The sequence below is a fragment of the Montipora capricornis genome, chromosome 6 (assembly GCF_036669925.1).
Source record: "Montipora capricornis isolate CH-2021 chromosome 6, ASM3666992v2, whole genome shotgun sequence".
NCBI lineage: Eukaryota > Metazoa > Cnidaria > Anthozoa > Scleractinia > Acroporidae > Montipora > Montipora capricornis.
The window spans coordinates 19,523,758-19,534,839 of NC_090888.1; the positions used below are offsets into that span (position 1 = coordinate 19,523,758).

At 39.2% G+C, this 11,082-nt stretch overlaps 1 protein-coding gene across 1 annotated transcript in view; it reads right to left on the minus strand.

Moving 5' to 3' along the window:
• LOC138051734 (peroxisome biogenesis factor 10-like) overlaps positions 1 to 10,987 on the minus strand; it is a 13,105-nt gene extending 2,118 nt beyond the window's left edge. Inside the window, exons 1-9 of the mRNA XM_068897990.1 lie at positions 10,450 to 10,987; positions 8,193 to 8,273; positions 7,111 to 7,187; positions 6,854 to 6,959; positions 5,419 to 5,484; positions 4,737 to 4,819; positions 3,460 to 3,570; positions 872 to 1,057; position 1 (exon numbers count right to left, since the gene is read on the minus strand). The exon at position 1 is cut by the window's left edge and continues 2,118 nt beyond it. Coding sequence (XP_068754091.1) covers position 1; positions 872 to 1,057; positions 3,460 to 3,570; positions 4,737 to 4,819; positions 5,419 to 5,484; positions 6,854 to 6,959; positions 7,111 to 7,187; positions 8,193 to 8,273; positions 10,450 to 10,558 — 820 coding nt within the window. The 5' untranslated portion in view covers positions 10,559 to 10,987. The remainder of the gene's footprint in view (positions 2 to 871; positions 1,058 to 3,459; positions 3,571 to 4,736; positions 4,820 to 5,418; positions 5,485 to 6,853; positions 6,960 to 7,110; positions 7,188 to 8,192; positions 8,274 to 10,449) is intronic.
• Between the last annotated feature and the right edge of the window lie 95 nt (positions 10,988 to 11,082).

Sequence of the window (11,082 nt, forward strand, 5' to 3'; positions counted from 1 at the left end):
CCTAAAAAAATAAAAAAAATAAAAAAGACACGAAACGATTGAAAACCCTTTCCCGCGAAAGAAAATTATTCACACCATATCAGAGACGCCATTTGTAAGAGTGAATTTATTTGAGCTATTTACAAAAAAAAAAACAGTCGGCGGGTTACTTGGGCTATTGGTCAGTTTCTGGGACGATGAAGGAGCTTTCGTACGGTTCTATGTGATTTGATAGCTATACAAACAGAAGGGAAAAAAAACAACTGACTCAAAAGACATGTATGCTACAATTATAAACGATAGCGGCCAGTTCAAGCAGAGAGCTTATACGTTACCAGGTTCTGCGCGGTGCGGGGAGGTAATCACTAGGAGTAAGAGGAAAGAGGTAATGCACCTTTCAATGTTAAGCCCGAGGTCGGGCTTACGACGGGAGTTACATCTTGAGGTCTGCCCCCAGGGTAGGGATTTTGATCGTACGTGATATCCCCAGGGTAGCTATTTTGATTTGTACGAAGGACATTCGACCATCTTTACTCGCCGCCGGGAGGGGATTTTGACCAATTACTTTGTCTCAGGGGTGGGAAATTTGAATTTTCTTTCAATTAAGATGTCAAAATCCCCATCTCATGCACGGCCCCTCGGGCATAACATTGGTAGGCGCATAACGATCAGCAAGCGTGTCTGTGGGGCTTTGCACTTTGCGCTTGTACGCCAATTTCCGGATTTAAACCGCTCATTCCCAAGATCGAAACGTCCATTCTCCTAACTAGTACCATGGCCGGATTTCTTTGTTGGGTAGTCATGCGAAGTTTTGGTGTTATATCAAGATCACACCTGTCCACCGGAAACCTAATACGCAGAATTTCGGGGAAAATGACTCATTAAATCTCACCTTACTGCTACACCACTCCGTAATGCAGTTCCAACAAAACAAATGACCACAAGGTGTTGCAGTTTTCCCTTGGAGTCTCTCAAGACAGAGAGCACATTTTATGCCAAATGGACGAGATCCGCCTGCCAGAGACGTCTGGCTTCCAGATGGTACAAGGTGTTCGGATGGCTTGCTGGATTTCGTATGCTAATTAGAGAAAGTTTATCAACGAAAGTGCGAGTTAATAATGAAGCATTTTACGCCAATGAAAAAAAAAGTACCGGTAACGCTTTGAAAAGTTGGTCGATGCAGTAAAAATTCAAAAGAGAAGAAATGAGGGCAAATTGCGTCCATTGATCTTATGTCATGAAATAGACCGTACTCATAAATGGCAACCAAGAAATTATTATTTTGTCTTTGTGCCAATCATCCTCACTAGCCTCACTTTGGAGAAAAAATTCTTTTGAATTTTGTTCGTGCTAACGAGGCTTGTGAGGATGATTAGCATACTGAGAAAAGAATAATTACTTACCGGTAGCTGCCATTTATGAATACGATCCATGATCCTAAAAAAATTCAAATCGCGGCTGAAACCGGCTCAACGATGACGCTGAAAAGGCAGCTTTAAAGAGCAAGAAGAGAGCGCCAAAAAGAGCAAGATCAAGGAGCAACAAATTCACGTGCTTTTTGCACGATGCTTCAATTCTTGGCAAAAAGAATCAATCTGTACGATCTGCAAGTACAGGTGCGTTGTGCAGTTTGCTTCGATTCTGTCACGAAACTGTCGAACAGAAGCAAAATCTTGCATCTTGAAAAAGACAAATAATCGGGTAGAGTTTAACATCGGACGAGATTATCCTTATTTGGTGTACGACTTTTGGTACAACCAGCCTTTTATGTGCCGTTCAAGTTACCGAAAGACTGTAAAACCAGCAGTCTTAACTTTGGCCCAGCTGTGAAAGACGTGGGTCGATTCTCTACTTTACGTCGATCGCAAACTCCTTTGCATTACTTTTTTTCACAGAAAATTTTCACAGCTAGCTTGGTCGTCACTTCAAGCATGAAAATATCAACTGACAAGTTTGCCTATGGTTAAAATTAAACAAAAAATCTTTTCTTTAGATTTAGGTGCACTTGAAATTTGGTCACATGCAGTCTCATGTCTTTGTTTTAAGGGGTGCAACCCGATTTGTTCCAATGCCTTTGTTTTAAAACCGCGCACCGGGGAGGCTCAGTCGGCTGAGCATCGGGCCGCCATTCGGGAGGTCGTGAGTTCGACTCCGGCCGGACCAACACTCAGGGTCTTAAGATAACTGAGGAGAAAGTGCTACCTTTGTAATAGCCCTTTTTCAATATATTAAAATTCAGATTGATAGTGCGGCAGTGAAGACAAAGGCAAAGGAAAGTGGTAATATGTAAATATTTTTCACATTCGAACGTGTTTCTATTGTATTTGTCCTCACTGCCTCACTATCAAGCTGTATATTTGATATTTCGAAAATGGCCCTCCACCGGGCTGCCATGCGGGAGGTCGTGAGTTCGACTCCGGCTGGACCAACACTCAGGGTATTTAAAAAACTGAGGAGAAAGTGCTGCCTTTGTAATTACATCCGCAAATGGTTAGACTTTCAAGTCTTCTCGGATAAGGACGATAAGCCGGAGTCCCGTCTCACAAATAACTTCCATGTTCATTAGTTCCCTGTGGGACGTTAAAGACCCACACACTATTCGAGAAGAGTCCGGTGTTGTGGCTGTCCTGTGTGTATATGGGTGGGTGGGTATAGCAGGTCCACATCAGTTGAATAGCCTGCTCAAACAAATAAAATAACAAAACAAAAAAACACACACACACTGATCGAAAAGAGCAGGGCACGGAGTTCCCCGATGTTGTGTTCAGGGGCCCGTTTCTCGAAAGGCCCGGTAACTTACTGTTTCTCTCACTCGTTTCTCGAAAGTCCCGGTAAGTTACCCTGGTCTGATTGAGGGCCTTCGCGTCACTTCAATTCAGACTACGGGAAAAAGGCAAAGTGGACAGGAAAGACAAAAGCATACGAAAAGCACCAAGTTTTTTGGGGTGTTTTTAATGTCGTCGACGTTTTTTAACGACTGGTTTTTACTAGTAAGAGTAACGTACTACAAAAACAAGTCGACTTGTTGTTTACTTGTATCTTTTGAGATATCGAAGGGTTCTCCAGATCAATTTTAGGCAAATGTATGCAACTTGTGCTAATGCCAGCGTCGCTTTAGTGAGAAACTGACCAGCCCTACGCGTTTCTAAGCTGCCGCTTTTTTCTGAAAGCGCGCAGACGATTAAACATACAAGCAAGGCTGACTCGAACCACTGAATCATGTCGGTTGTTTGGCGCTGGAGTACCCTGGTGCCAGAGGTTCTCCGTTCTTCTTCTTCTTCTCGCGAAATTTAGCTACGAAGCGGCGACATTCGTTATCGTCCGGGAAAAAGAAAAAAAGAAAAACCTCTGGGACAAGGATAGCACAAGAGATAAATTATGTGTTTACGAGAATCCGGCGTCGTTTTTAAGCGCCTTCTTGTACGCAGAGAAAATAACTTGCATTCTTTCCAGTCAATGATAGACCTGTCAAAGACTCACCTGGTAAAGTGCAATCAAAATAGTGATGCAAAGTTGAAGAATTGAGAGATAACCAAGCAGTCGGTAGGTTGGTCGGGAACCTTCGTTTCTGAGATTTTGTCGGACAAGAAGCTGTGTGCATTAAAAAAAAAAAAAACCAGAGATATTAAAATTATTTTCAAAAAAATTAACCACAATCGAGCGGCCACCCAGGCTTAATTTGATTGTTTCTTGGGGTTAGGTAAAAAAGAAACAGACGAATGAAGGGTTAGTCTGTCTTTTGTGACGACAAAAGGAAGTAAATCCAAAGCGGGTCATGTAGCAAGAGAGTCTGCTTGCCCATAAGCAGTTCGCCCGAACTGAAAAACCGTTCGCCCGATACGTAATAACAGCTATGAGCAGACCAGACCGAATCTGAAGTTTATCCATATAGACAATGATAAGCGTAATCTTTCCCTGACTTTAACTTTTTCCATTAAAATACATGACAATTTTCTGTTTTATCCATAATTATTACTATTTATTTATTTTTAACTCCAAGTATAGTGTACACTGTTTTAGGAGTATCCTTATTTTTAAAAGTACAAAAGTGGACACAATCTGTGTTTTATAAAGGCAGCCTCATTTAAACTTGCAAGTTTTCCTTGACAAGTCCACTTGTCAAGGAAAACCTGCCGACTGTACACACTAGCAAGTTTTCCTTGACAAGTTTTCCTTAGTAGTGTAAATGAAAAATATGACAAGTTTTCCTTGACAAGCGCACTTGAAAAGTAATATCCTTGTCACATTTTCCTTGTTGTCCGTCTACACGAGCAAATTTCTGACTTGACAATTTTTCCTTGTCGAGAAAAAGCTAGCACGCCAGATTTTCCTTGACAAGGAAAATTTGTCCACTATTCCCCATCTACATGTATACGAGCAATTTTTCCCTGTCAAGGCAAACTTGTCAAGGAAAAATTGCTCGTGTAAATGGGGCTTAACAGATCAAAGAACGAAGAAAGTTTACCATTCCTAGACCCCAAGCTTCCTAATAGTCCGGGAAACCTATTCAGTTCGGGCGAACGGGTTTTCAGTTCGGGCGAATTGGTTTCGGGCAAAACGACCGCAATTCACTACTTAATTTAATCCCTACTGAGATTGCACATGTTGTTCGCGTTTTTGCTCACGTCGCTTGTGAAATTCGGCCTTCAAACTCGCGATTCTTAACACAACGAAAATAATGAAAGTTTTATGACATGACAACTGACCACTCAAACCCTAATTTAATCACAGAGATTAAAAATAATTTTCCCACTTACATATTGGATTCCAGTGAGTCGCTTTGCAACATGATAAAACACTCCAGTCAAGTAAAACAGGGCCAAGTGAGCTCTGTGGGTGTCTAAAATGTTCATGAGGTAAAGATTAGAGCGAGTTTCAATCGAGTGCAGAAAAACCAAAACCAAAGTAATTACTTCGGCAAATTAAAAAGGATGCAGACAATCCAGTAAACCAATCGAAACTCGAAGTAATTACACGTAGCCGACACAAAGCACGGGAAAATGTATACGCGCGTGCCACGATCGGTTTTTGTTTGACTTCTGATTGGTTGACAAAATGTTGCGAGAACTTTGAACCAATCAATGAGTGAAGTAATCATAAACCAAAGTTATTATCTAATTACTTTGGACACTCAATTGGAAACCGCTCTAAAACCAAAACCAAAGTAATTACTTTGGCCAATCAAATGGCCGGAGACAATCCAGTAAACCAATCAAAACTCGAAATAATTACACGTAGTCGACACAAAGCGCGGGAAAATGTGCACGGGCAAGCCACGATTGATTTTGGTAAATCACTTCTGATTGGTTGAAAAGGTGGTGCGAGAACCTTGAACCAATCACTGAGTGAAGGAATGCAAACCAAAGCAATTCGTTAATTACTTTCGACACGCAATTGAAAACCACTCTAAGGTAACGCAGCACAAAAAGATATACTCACATAAAATTGCAGTCCTGAGACAAGGAATGAAATTTAAAATGATCTCTCTTGTCCTTCCAGGCAATCCTCAAAAAAAAGAAAATATTCCTGAAAATTATAATTTATAATGTTAGAAGATCATGACCTTGAAGCGTTCAACCGGTTCAGAGCTGTTTTTTTTTTTTTAAGTTTGAAAATTTCCTTATTTGGATGTAACGTAGCTCGCGCATTGTCCCATGTGTGCAGCTTTGATCATATTTTTGTCCATATTTGGGCATAAAATTGGTGTCCTAAAATCTCCAGCTTTGTTCCAAGGAAAAGATGTGCTTCTGATAATGTAGGTATGTATGGATAAGTCACGATAAAAACAATGCTTAATTTATCTGTTTTTGACCTTATTATTCATCTTGGCAAAGAAGGATGAGGTGAGAGAACATATCCCTATGCCCCATGAAAGTTTTCGATCTCAATTATTTAAGGTTCGCACCATGATGTGAAAGTTATTTTTGGTAGTGTGCTCTTTGCCACACAGCCACAACTAACCAATCAGGTGTCTTCCTCAAAATAGCCGAGCATCATGACAACAGGCTAAATCTAAATTGAAAAAAAATTATAATTGGAAGAGGCCCATATATGGTGGACATGTTATCTGCCCTCATCCTCTCTCTCTCTCTCTTTTTTTTTTTAGTTTGAATTGTTAGCACTCATCCTCTCTTGACCTTGACTATGAAAAGCAATTTTGAAATTGAAAATGAGTAAAAGTTTCCAGTTTCAAAATAATAAATATTTTGTCCATAGAAAATTAACTCAACCTTTCCTGATTAAGTAGTAGTAGGAAGGATTGAAAAAAAGGGGGGAGGGGGTGGGGGAGAATTAAGTAAATGTCCTTCTGATACTCTATCTCATACTTGTAGTTGAATCTGAAAGTTGCTGGGAATAATTATGTGGTAGGTGGAGGTGACAACCCTCCCTCATACTACAGCACCAAACTGTCAACTGAAAATGATCATGAAGCTATTATTACATAAATCTAATTACTGGTAATTATTACATAAAAGAAGTCATGGAAAGAGGACATAAGGGACTCCTTGTCTTTTTTATAAAAAACTCAATGATACCATAATATGGCTAACTCTTAATTTCAACCTTATGAAATACAATGGCATTAGTAAGCTGGCTGGTTGAATTTCTTTTGCATATTTCAAAAAGTAAAAGGCAATCAATTTCATGATACTAGCCTGAAAATTAACAAAGCTTAAGAGTTAAATGCTACTAAGCCCTTCCAACTAAAATAAAAACTGAGAATTATGTTTACCATGAGATCAATAATATAAGCCAAGAAGAAAATTCCGTAATTCTTGATTAATAATATTATTTTCATTCCAACTAGATCAGTACTCACCCCACAATCTAAAAGAATAGAATAGAATAGAATTAATCAAAGACTTCTCCTTACTGATGCACTGGAATTCAGGAATTCGCAGACAAAGTTCCAGCTTGGACAAGGTCTTTTCAATTATGTAAGGACCAAAAACATACAGCAAGATAAGGCTTCCACGTCTCTGAAATGAATGCAAACGGAATACACTTTTTCATGAAGAAAGTACCTGTAGACATTACTTTAAACTAAATTACTGGTACTCTAATACTAGATCAAGCATTCAGCAGTAATTTAAACACACACGCGATAATTAGAGCCAATAACGTACTTACCAACAAAGATGGAACCATTGTTCTACTACGGTCAACTTGAACAATGTTGCAGTACTCTTCGCCAAGAGTTTGAAAACCTAAAATTACCATAATCAACTGACATTGACCCATTTCTACATGTACAGGTCAGGATTCTCAATAGGATTTGAAGCATCTTCCAAACGTAAAGTAGGCGGCTGTGACAAATCAAGGGGCTGTAAAATACTGGAAAGTAGAAGGGGAAGGGGGGATCAAGAATGCAATTTCCAGCTTTTTGGGTGTCAAACTGAAAAACATTTATGATTATTTTTCTTACAGATAGATCATCAAATTTTGTCACCTTGTTTAAAAAATGGTATTGAAAACAAAATTGAAAAAAGAGCAGACTGTGAAGGCCTGGAATTGAATTATTCCACTGTGAAGGGCTGGGCTCAACTGAATGTCGCATGCCTGGATGTTTACGTCATAAAAAACATGGCGGTTGTCACCTATCGAAGCACCAGCAAGTTAAGTTTTTTTTCTTTGATATTGTACAAGATATGACAAGAAAGCAGAATGTAAAATAAGCAGCTTAAATCCCAAAGAAGAGGGTGATCAATTGCAGGATGCCACCTTCTATTGAGAACCCTAAAATATAAATGTGTCGGCAAAATTTCTGGACTTTTGCAAATTGACAAGAACTAAATCTCAATATAATAACTTCCTGTTTTTCCAAGTTAAATATAGCTGCCTAGAAGACATGGATGGGCTACAATCACCTGTTTTGATCCCCAAAAACCCATTGACCCCTGGGAGTGAGACTTAACAGGTTTTACTCTGTTAAATGCCAGACCCCTTAACTCAACAACAAGGGGGTGTCCTAGAGCACAGGTGAGGAGTCAATGGGTTAACCAGTCAAAAACTACGTCCCCTGCATTAACCCAATGATCCGTCTAATGCTCGACTGGCAGCATCCTACGACACCAGAGCTAGGGATCAATGGGTTAATTAATGCTCTGTTTGCAAAATCGAATTTATAATGTTAATAACGATGGCTCCCTTCTCACAAACAGTACAGTCATGTTTACAAACGCATTTCAGCTGCTTCATATAAAAAAGCCTACCACTTATTGTTGTCAGTCCAAAGTAGAAGAGATCAGCTAATAACTCTATTTCTGTCTTCCATTTTATCCAACAGAATGGACCTTCAAAAAAAATAAGCAAAAAAAATCTTCTTACTTAGAATCCTGTTGCCAAGGTCATGAATAAAGAGTCTCAAGAAGTTTGCATGGCTTAAAAACTGCAGGGTTTGAGGAAAAAATACATCTAAAATAATTAACTAAATTACAACTAGATATTAGGTTACTTTAAACCTAAAATTTCTTTAAAAGGCTAACCAGAAAATCTGCACCACTATGAAGGATGGCAAATGCCAGAACGATGACCCTAAACTAAAGTACAGACAAAAAAGACAATTTTTATTGTCAGCCCCCCAACATCATTTGGTCAGTCTTAAGATGGGGTTATAAGTCACATAAGACTGGATTGGTGTTATCAAAATAACAAAAAAAAAAAAAACCTCATCCTGTTTGGGTAATATTCACATCGAAATTTCTTTGCAATCATGAGCCATAAGTCAGGCTATTTCTTTTAAATGTAGGTGCAGAAACCTTTACTTGAACAATAAAAACACTATTAACAAAAATTAATGTCCATGTAAGTATTAATTGAAAACATTGCAAACCCAACTCCATCTTCTTATTGTTATAATTTTCTTAGACTTGTTGTGATAGATCTTATTTAATACTATTTTATCATGGTCCTTGGAAGACAGTGCTCAAAATAAAATTAAAAAATCCAGGTTGTCCCTGTTTCAAAAACCAGGCAACTAAACCTGTAAATTTGGATACCCTGATAAATGCTTGATAGCCCATTTAACAGTAAGGAAACCCCTACAATCAAATGCACGCAATGTTAAGATGTAATCGCATAGTGTTAGAGCTTAAGAATCCCATAGTTCGGCTGTGGTTTTTTGTGGAAGTATGGGTTTAAGTTTAAGCATTTTCAAAATAGAGTCTTCAATCTCCATCGCCAGCTACATGTGAATTTTCCTATCTGACAATTTTTTTGTAACAGCCACAAATATTCAAAACATGGCAAAATGCTCAACTACAGCAAATTAATTATGGTTAACTTCACACTACTATCAGACATTGATAACAGAAAACCATGCTTATGCACCACATTTTCAATTTTTGGCTGGGTCGTCCGTTGTTGTCTTTTCTTCGGGCAACCAACGTTTTCATTTTACCAAAAGCTAGTCGCCTGATAAACTTTCTGGTCATCTGGGATGACTGGACGACCGCTAAAATCGAGCACTTTGGAGAGTGTGCGTACAGTACGTATGTGAACTCCAACAACTATAGCAAATACTTTTTTCATACAACAGCACAGATATTGGATGGCAAAACAAACCGTTGCTTAAATCCAACAGGTGACACATTTGATAAACAACGACAAATTATGCTTGTAAACATACAGATATCTTCTTAGAGCAAAACCTATGCCTCATTCTCCTCATAAGGCTTATTATTATTCAACACATTGTGACAATGTCAAAATATTAATATGGTCATAGCACGCTAAATATTCGTGGTGCATACTCAACGTATATCCTGCGATAATATACGCAATTTCATGTGTCGTGGAGAAAAATGGTAGTTTTTCCAGCTTTTTTCCCAATAAATGTAAAAAATTGTGCTTTGTCATCAATGTGTTGAATAATAAAACAATAATTATTATCCTGCTCAATCTTGTGGAATATCACCTGATTTTAGCCCACTTGGCTGGCCTACGGCCTTGTTGGCTAAGTATCAGGTGCGTGATTTCGCAGGATAATTGTTAATTAACTTACATTATTATATGGCTTGTGAACTTGTAGCCGATATAACGCACGCTCTGGTTGGCTAATTGTGAATGAACTGTAGGGCATTATTCTCCCGTAATACCCACAGACCGATTATGGGCTTGCAAAAACAAAGCAAAAGGTAATTAAAAAGCCATATAATAAACTACTTACTAACCAAGCTAGCTCGAGCTGTACTGGGGAATATTGGCCCTCGGTCGTTTTCGTATGGCATTATGCTTACAGCTGTACATACCCTTTCAAGCCTGGCAGTGTGTGCGTGTGTGTGTGAGGGTGGGGGGGGGGGGGGGGGGGTTCGGGGTATCTCCTGGGTCACTTTCACTTTCAGACAGAAAACAATGTGAATAAAGTTAAAGGCCCACTTTCGCCCTACAGGCATTGCGTGCCAGATAGCTATGATGGTGTATGAGGCATTGATGAAAATACTATAACAATAACGGATAGAATATACAAACCTAGGAAATTCCGACAGATCTGTCCAACACCTTCCCTCAAGAAACCTAGATAATACGAGTCTTTTTGGTTAGCCCTAATGAGTTCGGGCTGGCCTGCTCTGGCGAACATCCTTTAAGAGTTTCTATACAGCTTTACAGGTATTCACAAGGCTAAGGTCATTGTAGTGAATCTATTGTGCCACATCTATCCGGAGATCGCACCCTGTCCGCCATTTTTGCAACTTCTCGCGGTGAACTGATCTAAGCTTAATCTTGTTCCCAGGTTTCAACGGAGAACTTCTCAAGCCCTTCCACGGTGGGACTCCCAACCCTACCCTACTCATCCACCTCTTGCAAATTCTTCCCAGTTGCGGGAGAGAGAGACCCTGGGGACGAGGTTGAGAATGACATACATTGACATACATGCGATACATGAAGGCTTGCAAAGAGCATAATACTTCGGTAGAACCTGGTTATCACAAAAGATCAACAAAAATGCGTTAGCCACCCATCCATATGTATATATATTTGGCATAATAACATAGGAGAGAAATTACTCCTTCATTTTGGCGCGAAATTTCAGCCTTAATTTATAATTTCACATGTGAAATTACATTGTTGCCATGGTAACTTTTCATATAATGCTAAAATGGC